At 41.6% G+C, this 15,642-nt stretch overlaps 1 protein-coding gene across 1 annotated transcript in view; it reads right to left on the bottom strand.

The window, feature by feature from the left end:
- Positions 1 to 7,449: 7,449 nt before the first annotated feature.
- Positions 7,450 to 15,642, bottom strand: part of HSDL2 (hydroxysteroid dehydrogenase like 2) — a 29,015-nt gene continuing 20,822 nt past the window's right edge. The window contains exons 7-11 of the mRNA XM_030567357.1: positions 15,250 to 15,444; positions 14,644 to 14,715; positions 10,160 to 10,393; positions 9,697 to 9,825; positions 7,450 to 8,536 (exon numbers count right to left, since the gene is read on the bottom strand). Of these exons, the coding sequence (XP_030423217.1) occupies positions 8,424 to 8,536; positions 9,697 to 9,825; positions 10,160 to 10,393; positions 14,644 to 14,715; positions 15,250 to 15,444 (743 nt within the window). The 3' untranslated portion in view covers positions 7,450 to 8,423. The remainder of the gene's footprint in view (positions 8,537 to 9,696; positions 9,826 to 10,159; positions 10,394 to 14,643; positions 14,716 to 15,249; positions 15,445 to 15,642) is intronic.

The following is a 15,642-nucleotide window of genomic DNA, read 5'->3' on the forward strand; positions in this document are numbered from 1 at the left end:
CAACAATTCAAAGTTGGTTCTTTAACCAGGTGCTAGATTGTGCAATACAGTCAGTTGAAGAAAGTTTCATGCAGCTCAAGGAACACAGCAGTGTATTTGGGATGTTGTATGATATTTCAAAACTCCTCTCTATACCTGAAGAAGACCTACACCAGCAATGCAGGACCCTAGAGACACTGTTGACACATTATGACATGCGTGATATTGATGTGAGTGATTTAGGTGATGAACTGAAAGCCCTTTCAAGTTACATTTCAGCAGAATCAACTCCAAAGGCTGTTCTGGAATATATGTGCACAGATAAGATGACTACCCTCTTTCCAAATGCGTTTTTGCTCTGCGCATACTTCTAACACTTCCTGCAACAGTTGCCAGTGGAGAACACAGATTCTCCAAGCTGAAGTTAATAAAAACACACCTACGTTCCACAATGACACAGGAGAGGCTGGTCGGCCTTGCAACCATGTCAGTAGAGCATGAGCTGGCCCAGACTGTGGATCTTCAGGAAGCAGTTCAAATCTTTGCAACCAAGAAGGCACAGAAAGCAACACTTTGATTATTCAAACAGATAAAAATGCCAGTGTTTACTATGCAGACAAGAAAAGTTACATTTGCTATTCAGGCGTCTGAAAGTTCAGTGTTACTTAAAGTTTTTGAACAAGGCATTTTAAGTTGTTAGTTCTCCTTTACTGGGGCAGGTAGAAGAGCAGTACCATGAGAGGAATAGAACACGAAGAAGGCAGAATTGAAACCTTTCAAAGTTTTGGCCCAAGCAACAGGGCATGGGGCTGTTATCTGAGCTCCCCGCCTCAGGTGCCAAAATGTTATGGGCTAGTCCTGCCTGTAACAAGTGTAACAATAATGCTACACATTTCTAACACTGACAACCCCCATCTACCAAGTTGCGTGTACAAATTTATTCTAGCCAGTGAAGTTGCCCAGTCACCTTGGGTGCATGTTAACCTTGTCAATCAGTAACTTTAAAAGCAGGGAAGGTTTGGTAAAGTGTGCATTTTCCTCATACCTTGTAACCAAGATATAAAATGTACCCTAGCAGAGCCAAAAAATTAGAGGATAAATAAACCACTCATGTACAATAGTAGTAATTAGCTAGCAGCAAACGCAAGATCAAAGCGCTTCAAGAATTCTTATATGCAGGTTTTTATAATAAACAGCACCATACTGGGAGCACCTGATAGAAATATAGATCAGGATAAACATTAATGGTATTATTTTTTTCCCCTTCCATTCCAGATTCTTATTTAGTTAAATCACTATTTTAGATTTGCTTGCCATGCGAGAAAGTCATGCTGAAGAGGTGAGAGATATCTGAGTGGAAAATAGCACAAGGCATAGTCAACGTGGTTGAAAATTTAGATTTTTTAAATGTATTAATCAAAGATAGAAATGTTGTTGAAAATATTGACTAGCTCTCATTTGGGAGCAGTCCCCAGGCCTCACCGAAGAGAACCATGATTCAAAAGAGTCTTTTGTACCTATGGACTTCCATTGTTCCTGAGGAGCAGAGTTTCTTGGTCAACATACAATAGTATGGCATGATGATAGTCTGAGGATTAGTGACTTTTGAACAAGCTCACTTTGCCATGTGCTCTTTCATTTTATAACCTGTTAATCAGGCTTTTATCCTGCAGGAAAAGAAAAATCCTGCTGAAAAGGTAAAACAAACAAAAACAAGATGTATTTAATCCTGCACTAAGGATCTCATGACATTTGCTGGACTAACTGAAATGCACATCGCACTGGGAGTTTGTACATGTACTTCTATCGAGTTCTGGTACATCTCAAAACGTCAAAGCTATTCTGTCTGAAACAAACATAAAAGGTCAGAACACACAAACACCACATGCATAAGAAAGTTACAAAAAGCTTTCATGAAAATCTATCATTGTTCACAGCAGAGATAATCTCTCTGAAGAGGTTTATTTCACAGCTTATTTGAAAATAAATGTATTCACTTTTTTTAAAAAAGGCTTACAGAGGTCTGCTCTAAATGTATTAAAAATGTGAAACCATAGGAAAGTATACATCTAAGGGCTCTCTCCAGGCATTGAACAAAGAACGAACAGGTCTGGAGTTTTTTATTACCATACAAAAAGGGGGGGGGAATGATTTTTTTTGTATTTAATTAATTTTAAAAAATATCAACATTTTATTCTATGCAGAGCTGGTAGAACCACCTTTAGTTTACATTGCCCAACATTTTGCGTTATAAAATCCTGTTCTCGGAGGCTTCTAAACTTTGACAAACTTTACCCATTTGGCCTGAAGTTTTCCATGCCAGGTATCAGCCTTAGGCTGAATTATTTTCAAAAGCTTCAGCACGAATGGTTCAGTCATTTCTGAGAATGAGAAGAGGGCAAAACATATTTTATCCATATTTAAAAAAATCCTTACAACCATCTCACTGAGAAGCTCTAGTACCTTCATGCTTCGGAGCAGGGACTTGAACTTTGTAACTGGGATGTGCCTTTGGCTGCTCCCATGAAAAAGCACCCAAATCTGGCCAACTCATTCATCTACAAAAAATAAATCATGGTTTACAAATGCTCAATGAAAACTTCTTAGGGTTTGGCAGTTAGCTTCTGCAAAGATTCCTTTTGTATGGAGCTTGCTCCAATTCCCTGGAAAATCCTGCTCCCAGTGACCATTGTGGTGCCAGACAGTGGAATTAAAAACAGGGAAGCTGTATCTCCTTTGCTCCCTCTGCTGGGCCCAGGCACTGTGGAGGAGAAAACAGTCGGAGGCAATTGCAGAGAATACAAGGGCCAACATGGGGGGCAAGGCAGAGGGAGCAGACTGGGACAAGGAGCCTGGCAGGAGACTGAGAAAGAATGAGGAGGCAGGGGACGTATGACAGGACAGGCTCAGAAGGATCTGAAACCACTAGAGAACACTCCCCTCAAGCCTAGGATAGAACCTGTGATTTCTGAATATCAATATTCCTTTGCTGTCAGCAAACAACTGAAACCCACTAGCAAAGGGTATGCCTCATTCCCCTTCTGCCTCTAGCAGCTGGTCCAGATGCAGGACAACCTACTACTGCTTTTGGGTGCTCTGCTAACTCAAGTGGCAGAGCTCTGGGCTGAGGATATGAAGGCTCCAGCCCTTGGGTGTCAATATGATCCCATACAAAGCAATTACTGTTTTTCAGTTTGCTTTTTTAAAAAAAACCTAGAAAATCACACACACATTAAAAGAGCATTAATGATACAAAAAATAAATAAAAAATCAAGCATTCAAAGATTAGGAAGTGCCAGAATTATGATCATCTGTTCAACCTTAATTCAGTGCCTGTGCATTATGACAGTCTTTATATAATTGGATAATTTTTTTCCCACAGGACCTCTTCCTCATTTAGTGCAAAGGATAATCAGTGCTCACTTGAGCAGCTATTTAACATATTTTCTCTTCATTGTTCAATATGTGGCCCTAAGCCCCATGCACTGAACACTATTCAAACCCTTCTCTTTATTAGTTATTCATTTCCTCATGGACATTTTTACGGTGCTTGAAATTAGAGTATTTAAGTGCTTTACACACATGGTTTTCACAATACCCTGCGAAGTGAGATAGTATCATCCCAATTTTACGGATGGGAACTGAGCCACAACGAATAGAACACATTCTAATGTTGGGGGTACAATTTGCGATGCCTTCGATGTGATTTTTCACAGCACTTAGCATTATATTGCACTTCTTATGTTTAAAGCACAGCTCCCATGGATTGCAGCTGCAGGTGCACAAATGTTGAACACTCACAAATAAGACCCCAGGGTCTCACGCTGGGGCCTGGTCTACACTACGTTTTTAAATTGATTTTAGCAGCATTAAACCGATTTCATGCTGTACCCGTCCACACGAGGCCCTTTATATCGATATAAAGGGCTCTTTAAATCGGTTTCTGTACTCCACCCCAACGAGAGGAGTAGCGCTAAAATCGGTATTACCATATCGGATTAGAGTTAGTGTGGCCGCAAATCAATGGTATTGGCCTCCGGGCGGTATCCCACAGTGCTCCACTGTGACCGCACTGGACAGCAATCTGAACTCGGATGCATTGGCCAGGTAGACAGGAAAAGCCCCGCGAACTTTTGAATTGCATTTCCTGTTTGCCCAGCATGGAGCTCTGATCAGCACGGGCGGCGATGCAGTCCCAAATCCAAAAAGAGCTCCAGCATGGACCGTGCGGGAGATACTGGATCTGACTGCTGTATGGGGAGACAAATCTGTTCTATCAGAGCTCCATTACAGAAGATGAAATGCCAAAGCAAAAAAATCTCCAGGCTATGATACAGAGTCCACAGCACAATGCTGTGTGACATGCGTAACGGAAAGCCAAAGAATCAAATGGACATTCATGGAGGGAGGGAGGGGGTACTGAGGACTCCAGATATCCCCCAGTCCCCAGAGTCTCCAAAAATCATTTTCATTCTTGGCTGAGCTCCCAATGCCTGTAGGGTCAAACACATTGTCCGGGGTGGTTCAGGGTCTATCTCATCAATTTACCCCCCATCCCCCTCTGTGATAGAAACGGGGAAAAATTGTTTCTTGACTTTTTAATGTCACCCTATATATACTGCATGCTGCTGGTATACACGGTGCTGAAGCAGTAAACAGTAGTATCCTCTCTCCACCCCTCCCTGGTGGCAGACGGTACAGTGCAGAAGGACTGGTAGCCGTCCTTGTCCTGAGCCCGAGTGCTCCTGGCTGGCCTCAGGTGAGGCTGGCTGGGAGAGCCTGGGTAAAAATAGGAATGATTCCCAGTCAGTCCCAGTAGATGGTACAGAACGGCTGGTAACCGTCCTCTTCATAGCAACTGGGGGCTGAGCTCCATCAGCCCCCTCCCTTTCATGTGTAAAGAAAAGATTCTGTACTGCCTGGACTATCATAGCAGCGGTATGCTGAGCTCCTCTCCTCCACACTGCTTAATGTCCTGCCTGGACTATCATAGCAGCTGGAGGCTGCCTCCCTCTCATTTTATCTCACTAACAAGTCAGTGTTTCTTAGTCCTGCATTCTTTATAACTCCATGACACAAATGGGGGGGACACTGCCACGGTAGCCCAGGAAGGTTGGGGGAGGAAGGAAGCAATGGGTGGGGTTGTTGCAGGGACACCCCCCTAGAATGGCATGCAGCTCATCATTTCTGCGGGATCTGACATGGAGCGGCTGTGCTCTCTGGTTCTCTGGTACACTGGTTCTCTAGTACACTTGCCCCATATTCTAGGCAGGACTGACTATTTTTAGATACCATAAAAGAAGGATCAGTGTTAGAAATGTGTAGCAGTACTACCATCTAGCCCAGGGGTCAACAACCTTTCAGAAGTGGTGTGCTGAGTCCTTATTTATTGACTCTCATTTAAGGATTCGCATGCCAGTAATACATTTCCATGTTTTTAGGTCTCTTTCTACAAGTCTATAATATATAACTAAATAATTGTTGTATGTAAAGTAAATGAGGTTTTTAAAATGTTTAAGCAGCTTAATTTAAGATTAAATTAAAATGCAGCGCCCTCCCAGACCAGTGGCCAGGACCCAGGCAGTGCAAGTACCACTGAAAATTAGCTCACATGCCACCTTTGGCACATGTGCCATAGGTTGCCTATCCCTGATCTAGCCAGTTATTCCCCATTTTATAGTTGTGCATTTGATTTTTCCTTCCTAAGTGAAGTACTTTACACTTGTCTTTATTGCAGTGGTTCTCAGTGCACAGCTGCGGCCCAGCTGAGCTGTGTGCTAAAGGGCAGCCCACAGGCTAGGATCCCACCAGCTTTCTGGCTGCCCGATGGAGAGGGGTCCAGGCTGCCCTGTCACGCAGCATGGCTGGGGCATGGCTGCCGGCTCTCCCCACATGATGGGAGTCTGGGCTTAGAGGCTCCTATTCAGCCCTGCGTGGCGGGGTCTGGAGCTGCCAGTCAACCCCAGGGCAGCCGCATGGCAGGGAGCCAGTGCAGCTAGCCCACTCCACATGGCAGGGTCCAGAGCTGCCGCTGCCCAGCCACGCAAGCTGCGGGTCAGTCGGCTCGCCCTGCAAACTCTGGGATCTGGGGCAGCTGCATGGCTGCCAGCCCCATGTGGTGGGGTTTGGGATTGGAGCAGCTGGCCCACCCCCTGGAGTCCGGGGCTGCCAGCCAGCCCCGCAGAGTCCAGGGCAGGCAGCCAGCCCTGAAAGGTCCGGTGGCAGCTGCATGGCAGGGGTCCAGGCCAGGAAGCTGGACACTCCACAATGTGTAATAAGTTGAGAACCACTGCTTTACTGAATTTTCTCCTGCTGAATTCAGACCAATTCTCCAGGTTTGTGAGTCATTTTTAATTCTAATCCTGTCTTTCAAAGTGCTTGCAACCCCTCCCAGCTTGATGTCATCTGCAAATTTTATAAGCATATTCTCCACTCCATTATCCAAGTCATTTTTTAAAATAGTGAATAGTACTGGACTCAGGACTGGGACCAGCACTAGATACAACCTCCTATTTTGACAGCAAACCATTGATAACTCTTCTTGAGTACAGTCTGTCAAGCAGTTGTGCGCCTGCCTTATAGTAATTTCATCTAGATCCCATTTCCCTAGTTTGCTTATGGTACCTACAGAATCATAGGACTGGAAGAACCCTGAGAGGTCATCTAGTCCAGTCTGCTGCACACTTGGCAGGACTAAGTATTATCTAAACCGTCCCTGACAGGTGTTCGTCTAACCTGCTCTTAAAAATCTCCAGTGACAAAGATTCCACAACCTCTCTAGGCAATTTATTCCAGTGCGTAACCACCCAACAGTTAGGAAGTTGTTTTAATGTCCAACCTAAACCCCCTTTGCTGTAAATTAAGGTCCATTGCTTCTTGTCCTATCCTCAGAGGTTAAGGAGAACAATTTTTCTCTCTCCTCCTGGTAATGACCCTTTATGTACTTGAAAATTGTTATCATATCCCTTCTGATTTCTCTTCTCCAAACTAAACAAACTCAATTTTTTCAATCTTCCCTCACAGGTCATGTTTTCTAAACCTTTAATCATTTCTGTTGCTCTTCTCTGGAGTATCTCCAATTTGTCCACATCTTTCCTAAATGGGGCTCCCAGAACAGGACACAATAAGCCAGTTGAGGCCTAATCAGCAAAGAATGACTTTCCATGTCTTGCTTACAACACTTCCCCTAGGGTTATGGCCTCATAAGGTAGAAATTTTAAGGACATGGGGTTGATGGAGAAGAAATACAAGAAATCTTGCTCCCATAGCTTGGACTCATTGCTCTGTTCAACCTTCTGCAAGTTTGTATGAAAGGGGTTAGAAACACGCTCCATGAACATGTGTGTTCATTTGAGATTTGTGAAATATTTTCTTCTATCAGGAAATTTCAGAATGCACTTAATATTTTTATTGTAACAAAGTGTTCTTAGTTAATAAAGTTCTTTCATGAAGGCAATTTTTCCTTGAAGATCAGAATTCTGTCAATACCTTTATTTCTTTTAATTATAATAGCAAGATATTCAAAATAAACAAAATTGTTCCTTATTTGGCACTTCTAGACAGAGTGCATGAGCAAACATGATAGAAAATACTGCTGTTAATTTCAATTAATTTGAGTACAACTTGGCAGGAATAGTTTCCAGCAACAAATCACTTATATTGAAAATATTATCTGTAAAAAACATTGCTATTTGATTGAATTATTTAGGCACCTAGCCACAAAGGCTTTTAGTGTATTTTTTTATTAGTATACTTTTACTAAGAGTTCCTGAGTTTGGCTTAGAAGTTTTAGAACTCTTTAGCAGAAATCAGTTTCCACAGTAAAAGGTTTAGTATAGAAAATTTCTTTAAAACATAAAAAGGTACACTCTCAAAACAGCAATTCAGATTTTTATATTGAGCGCATAAGAAAAAAAAAAGTGTAAATAATTTTAAATTGTTAGACTACTAATCATATAGCCCTGCAAGGTTATTATGGTTAACTGATTCCAATCTCCTCCAGCACAGGAGAGAGAGTTTATAGCCCTTGAAGAAAGAAAACACCTGCGGTCACCTTCACTCTATTTTACTGCTCCTCAGTGCAACTGAGTAGCTTGATGAAAATCCACTATAAGCCTCCTTCATTAGGAAAATGATGATTGGGACATGGAAGTCTCAAAGTCAAGGAGGAGCCTAAAGAAGAAATGGAAATACCCTCCAGACCCACACAGAGTGCAAGACCCCAGTGGAGAGGAAGAAGAGACCTGAACGTGATGCCATATGATGGATCTGTTGTCCTAATTAGAATAATGGCAAGTTATTCTTCCTCTAGCAATTCCACATTTCATCAGGTCAATTCCATATTTTTCATAATACATCCAAAAAAGGACAGGGTTAGTGTTTTAAACAACAAACAGTGTTACATTTTTATTAAAGGACAATGTTCCACACAATACGCCTTCCCCTCACAGTTTGGAGCTGAACTGAGTCATCATTTTTTCCAACTTCATTGCTAAGGCCATGTTACCTTTAATTTTCAGTTTTCCTGACATGAAGGCCATGGTTGGCTTTAGTTTACCTAAAAAAAGGGAATAAAATGTTATCAGGAAAATGAAAAGTAGTATAGATTGACTGAGGACAACATATCACTAAAAGACTCTATTAATTCTCAGAACCTATAAAAACTTAAGTATGTGCTGAAGTTTTCACTGAACAGGAATGGACTGATGAATCAGGGCTTAAGAGATACTCCCCTTTTTGAGCCAACAAGTCTATGGTGATTGTTTGTGGACTTTGACTGATGTACAGTTTTGTATGTGATGAATTTCTGATTTTGACTCTGTCTCTTTTGAATATTTATGAATGTTAATAGTTATTTCAAGGAGTAATAAAACTGGAAAAAGTGTCATATAATACAGCATCCAACTACAATTTAAAAAACCTGTGGAGAAATTTTTCCTTTCCAAAAGTATTTTCAGTTCCTTCTCACCAATACGCTTCCTGTTAGCCCTATTCTGGGCCTGCTAACAATGCCAGAGTGCAGCAGAACATTGTGGCTTTGTTATATGACCAAACAAGGACTAGATTAAGAATAGCAGTCTTACTTGAGCTGAGTATTTTGAACTCAAGTCTCCAGGGGTCGGAGACACAAATGCACTAACTTATTTTGCTACCAACCTCTGTAGTTAAAATTGATCTCAATTATTCAGCATTAGCTAAAGTTTAGTTTTAGACTACAAACACTTAATAGAAACTACTTTTTAATCACTTAATACCACTTAAAAACAAGTGCTGGAGTGTGCATTTGATATCAGTGCATTGGAACAAAACTAATTTTGTGCACTTTGTTGACACATTATACTCGCACACTGTAAGCATGTAAAATTTTAGAGAGGTGATCTGGGCCTGGAGGGGACCCTGTAGAAAGATCAATGGACCTATTGAGTCCTTTGTCAAACATCTTAAAAGTTGGTAAGGAAAGTCAGAGTGTCTGAACTAGCTGTTAAGATTTCAGTGACATGAAGATAGCACCACGCTTTATATTTTCAGACCAGAACAAGTGAAGGGATGGAGAGAGATCAAGGGAATATTTTTTCACTAGCGCTACCAAAAGCCTAAGATTCATCTGGTTATGAGAACATATAACGAGAGAAATATCTAATTATCAATTAGTCATTTGAATAATTCTAAACAGTAATAAAACTGGCTCAACTTTGGTAAAAACCTTTTGTTACTCACCTGAAAACATTTTTACAAAGTCACCACTAGACATGCTCATAACCACATCTACTTTCACAGGTGGTTCTCCAATTCCTGCACTCCCAGCTTTGTTCTTAAGATCAATGTACCAAGTCCCTCCTTCGTCACCTACAAACAAGAACAATGGAAATAGTTTACAGCACTTCAAACACAAGGTTTGTGCCTAACTTCTGACCATCTATGAGATAACTTTTCTTGATGTCAACTGTGTAATAAGACATTAATTATGATAATAGTGTTATGGTAATTTAAATGGTTTAATGTTTCATAAACGGAAGGTAAGGGGTCGTGTGTCCACATTCTTCAAGGTGTCAAACAAAAAACCTCTTCACTCACTGTACCTTTGGACAAACTAAGAATGAAGTATTTCTCTGTGCAAATGCTGAAGGTATTTCACTGTAAATTTGTAGGTGAAGATTTAATAGAAGAAAGTCTTCCTTACCAGATAGTTCAAACAGATAAACACCCTGGGTAGACCTTACAACATCTTCACTGATTGCTCCCTTAATAATTTTAAATGTTTCTTCAACAGGTCCCAAAGGCTTAACCGCAGCAGATTCAGCTCCATCGAGGCCTTCAGACTTGGTTCCATCGTGGCCTTCAGGCTTGGCTCCATCAGGGCCTTCAGGCTTGGCTGATTCTATTTTCTTCCCCTCTCTGAACACTGGAGAAGCACCTAGAAGACGGGTTTTTGTCCACTGAATGAAGTAGATACTTTTTTACAACATCGTGCTAGAAAAATCTGTTTAAAAGTATCTACTGCATTTTAAAACATCAACAGCATTCTAGATCTTAAGACTGAGGAAATATATTTTATCAACTGCCAAACAAAAAGAATTTGCTAATTTAGAATTAAGGCTGAAAAGTGCATTTTTAGTCAACGTGGATATTAGGAAGGGGATAGAGAACTGAAGCTTAGACTGTGATGACCCACGCCCCACTGAGGGACGGCGTAGCTATATTGGTCCTGCCTCAAAATAAGGGATGGATAGGGATGGGATGGACTACATCAGGGTGTCTCAACTCATGGGTTGGGACATAAAATTGAGTTGGCAGAATGTTTCAAAGGGTCGCGTGGTGGCTCCTTTCCCACAGGACTGGCTGGGCTCTCCTCTCTGCTCCAGGCACTCCAAACTCTGGGGCAGTGTTTCTCAAATGCGGCCCTGGTGGCCACAGCTTTTCTTGTGTCCACAGCGCCCTGGGTTGTCTGTGTGTAGTAACAGCTCTTCCCTCTCCCTGTTGCTCCAGGATGCACCACCTTGGTGTTTGTTGCTGGGGCTGCCAGCAGGGATTGGGCCCTGCCCCCCTCTGGAGACACCTGGGGGACAATGCTTGAGGAGCAGGCAGCCGGTGAGTTCCCCACCTTCCCAAGGGCTGTGGGGCTCAGGCTTTGAGCTTCAGTCCTGAGGTGGTGGGCTCTGGCAGCAGGACTTTGGGCTCCAGTCCCAGGCTCCAGCTGCACCGTGACAGGCCTTAGGCTCAAGTGGCAGGGCTCAGGTCTAGCCCCACCTGCCTCCCCTAATCCCTCATCCAGGGCTTAATTTCTCCCCAGGCTTGGCAGGGCTGAATAAGTCTGCTGTGAAAAGTGATATTTGTATGTTAACACTTTTTACAACAGACTTACTAGCTATCAATAAATAAATTAAAATGATTTGGACGTGTATATGTGCATATTTGTTTGTTTTTCTTAAAACTAATTAAGAATTTTAGGGAAAAGGTGTGAAAATGGCCACCAACAAGAGTTGGTGGCCGCACTCTGAAGCCACCAAAAAGTTTGTCCTGAGAAACACTGCTCTGGGGTCCCAGTGCCACTCAGGTTTTGCCCAGCCATCATAATGACAAAAGTTTGGGTATGCCAAATTTGAGAGAGGGCACTGCAACTCTATAAGCCAGGTCACAACTCCACTCACACAAATTGGGTCCAATCCAAGGATAGGGACAAACCTGAGCAGCACTGCAACTCTGGAGGTTGCAACGTGTGGAGCACAGAGCCAAGCCCAGCCAGCCCCACAGCACAAGAGCTGCAGGAGCTGACACTGTGGGGTAAGTGCCAGGCAGGACCCAACCCTCCCCTCTGGTGGGGTAGGAGGGCAGGACCCAAATGAAACCACCCCAGGGCCTCCACCCCCAGACTATTTGCTGGGTTGCAATGGACCATAAACATTTACAAATGAGCCCAGAAAGGTTGAGAATCACTGGCCTAGATAACCTCTCAAGGACTCTGCCAGTCCTACATTTCTATGATTCTATGGTTCATATTTCACCTCCCATACATGCACACAGAACGCTCTCCCCCCACCCCAGTAACAAATTGAATTAAATCTTAATTCTGATCTTTACACAATTTATTTACAACAAACTCTATGTAAAGAGTGTAACATTATACAATACTAACATTATTTTCTATGCTTTCTTTTAAATGGTTATGTATTATAGAACCATAGAATATCAGGGTTGGAAGGGATCTCAGCAGATCATCTAGTTCAACCCCCTGCTCAAAGTATGACCAATCCTCCACTAAATCATTCCAGCCAGGGCTTTGTCAAGCCTGACCTTAAAAACCTCTAAGGAAGGAAATTCTACCACCTCCTTAAGCATTCCAGTGCTTCACCACCCTCCTAGTGAAAAAGTTTTTCCTTATATCCAACCTAAACCTCCCCCACAGCAACTTGAGACCATTACTCCTCGTTCTATTATCTGGTACCACTGAGAACAATATAGATCCATCCTCTTTGGAACCCCCTTTCAGGTAGTTGAAAGCAGCTATCAAATCCCCTCTCATTCTTCTCTTCTGCAGACTAAATAATCCCAGTTCCCTCAGCCTCTCCTCATAAAACATGTGCTCCAGCCCCCTAATCATTTTTGTTGCCTTCCGCTCGACTCTTTCCAACTTTTCCACATCCTTCTTGTGGTGTGGGGCCCAAAATGGGACACAGTACTCCAGATGAGGCCTCACCAATGCTAAATAGAGGGGAATGATCATGTCCCTCGATCTGCTGGCAATGCTCCTACTTATATAGCTCAAAATGCTGTTAGCCTTCTTGGAAACAAGGACACACTGTTGACTCATATGTATCTTCTCGTCCACCTCTAGGTCCTTTTCTGCAGAACTGATACCTAGCCATTTGGTCCCTATTCTGTAGCAGTGCATGGGATTCTTCCATCCTAAGTGCAGGACTCGGCACTTGTCCTTGTTGAACCTCATCAGATTTCTTTTGGTTTAATACTCAAATTTGTCTAGGTCCCTCTGTATCCTATCCCTACCCTCCAGCGTATCTACCACTCCTCCCAGTTTAGTGTCATCTGAAAACTTGCTGTATGTATTGAATCAGGGCAATTACTGCAACACAGGCAAAACAGTAATGTATTTTGCATAAAGTATGTGTGTGCACAGTATGTTTCAGCTGTCAGTTATCAAGAAGGCTTGTAAGATGTAAATTGATCCATCCTCCTACCATACTGATGGTCAGAGTTTTGATTAGTAGATACGTATACATTAAGCACAATAGAAGTGTTTAACTAAGTGGATTTTATTTGTAATTTATACTGAATATTAGGTTGCATAGTGTTTTTTTAAAATATTTTATAAAATTAATTCTATATTAAGTTAGCTGAGTGATAAAATAGTTCTGAATATTCTCTGAAGTGATTTGTTCTTGCTCATTGTTTTCTTATGTAAAGTTTGCTTTTTTAAAAGCATATATACAACATTTTAATCATTTTCAGATTACTCAAATTACAGAAACAACTAAAGACTAACAAATAATATTGCCTCTGAAAACTGTGGCTTAAATGACTACCATCATCTAAGACGTCTGTGGCAGAGCTGGGAGAAAGGAAAACAAAAAAATAAACCACACAATTATCCTGGATGCCACTCCAGTGCCTTAACCATAAGGCCATCCTGCAGAACAGTATGCAATCATACTTTTATAGACTCTAGTAGTCATCTGCTTGTTTTGCGTTGCTTTACAGAGGTGGGTACATAGGAGAAACTCCATTTTACAGACAGTATAAACAAGCACATACGTTTAGCCTAATGTTTCTGAAAGGGAATATGACTTAAGTGGATAAGACTTGGTTCTGCTAGAATAGAGACCTGGGTTCTATTCCCATCTCTGCCAGAGGTGATCTTTTTAAGCAACTTCTCAGCTACTCAGTCATCTCATCTGTAAAATGAGGAGCAGGGAAATGATACTTCATGTCTTACTCAGTAAAAAGGGCTGTGAAACCCATAGAATTATGACACATAGGAGACAGGTCACCCTTGAACTCATCATCTCGAGCTCCTAATCCAGTGCACCTTCCCCAAACCCAAATGGTATTTGAGGGAAAGGAAGCTGATCTCTCTCACCTTTTCTTCCTCCTGCACTGTGCCGCTGCCCCTTTCTTGACATTGCTGCAGAAACTGTAGCTTCATTTTGGTGATTTTATTTTGGTTAACTAGGAAAATGTCAGTTTTTGAAGAGAGTATAAGATTTCCCAAAAAGAGGGTTACAGTTCCAACCAGGGTGACAATTACATCTATGTGAATGTGGAAGTTACCTATAATTATTATACTGAAGGGTATACAATTAGGTGAGGCAGATCACAAAAGATTTCTGAGAAGTATGCTTTTGACTGTTTATTTCTTTTTCCAGGAAGCACTGATGTCCCCGATTTCCCCCCAAAACTCAGACCTATGAAGAGTGCTTCCCGCTTTTAATTTTTAAGGTAAGGCAAAATTCTCAGAAACAGTGAAGGTCCTGTCAAGGACGAACACAAACAAGGACACACACATACACTGAGAAATCATTCCCCCCCCCCCCCCCAAGTATCTTACATGCGTTCTTGGAAGGAAATATATTTAACAACCTTTATGTTTCAGCTTCATCACTGGAAATTAGCTTAGTGAATGAATCTGATGTAAGTACTTTAATTTCTTACCATGTGCTTCCATTTTCATAGCTAGAGTATCAGGATCAACATCTAGAAAAAAGTCTGGTAGCAATGGATGACCTAAAATAAAATAAATAAAAATTGTGAGTAAAGTGAAAACAGCAAAAATAATAATCTATTTTTGTATCAGTATTAAACAAAGTCTAGGCTTCTAAATAGGTACTGTACAGCTTCTGGAAAGCAAAAGTCAGTAGCAAGGGAAAGTCAGGTACCTAATATTTTGTCTTAGAGACAGATTTTACTTAGATTTGGGTCTGTTCTCCAATGGGTGTAAAACAGAACTAGAAGTCTTGTGGAGTCGTAATGGAAAATCTTTCATTGAAGAGAAAAAGCAGAAGGGGCCTGAGGGGAGAGAAATCACAGGCTGAGGAATAACAGGTTGCATAAGTCAGTGACATGGAAGCATTTTCCTTTCATTAATTGATATTTAGTTAGTGGAAGTTTCATGGGTGGAGGCTCTGGAAGATTGGGCCAACTGTTTCTAGGAATGCAGAAGGGTACCATGAGACTAAAATCCACAAGTCACTAGCAGAAGAACGGATTATAAACTTACTTGTAGCTTATTTCCTTTCTTAACGTTATGTCCTTTCTTACCTGGTGCAACTGCATATACATCAAAATTCTTAATTCCTTCTTCTCTCAGCAAATTTTCATCAATAACGAAGTTTCCTGTGAAACTTTTTGGTTTTGTTAAAATGCAATATGCAGCATCTGCAAGGATATCAGTTTTTCTGCATTGCTGTTCCACACCAGCTCCTCCCAGCATATCCATAGCAGATGTATGTATAGCTAAAAAGTTCAGGAGGAAAAAACAGTGGTCAGCACTGATGTTTTAAAGTTCTTCTCCTTTCTCCTACTGCATACACACACACTTAAAGTACATTGTTTTATTTTCATGCAAAGAGCAGATATGTAGCATACTGAAAAAAACTCACTAAGTTATTACTAAAAGAATGAGATGGAAAAGAGACTTTCAAGTCCCTCTCT

Source organism: Gopherus evgoodei, chromosome 6, assembly GCF_007399415.2.
Source record: "Gopherus evgoodei ecotype Sinaloan lineage chromosome 6, rGopEvg1_v1.p, whole genome shotgun sequence".
In the NCBI taxonomy this organism is placed as follows: domain Eukaryota; kingdom Metazoa; phylum Chordata; order Testudines; family Testudinidae; genus Gopherus; species Gopherus evgoodei.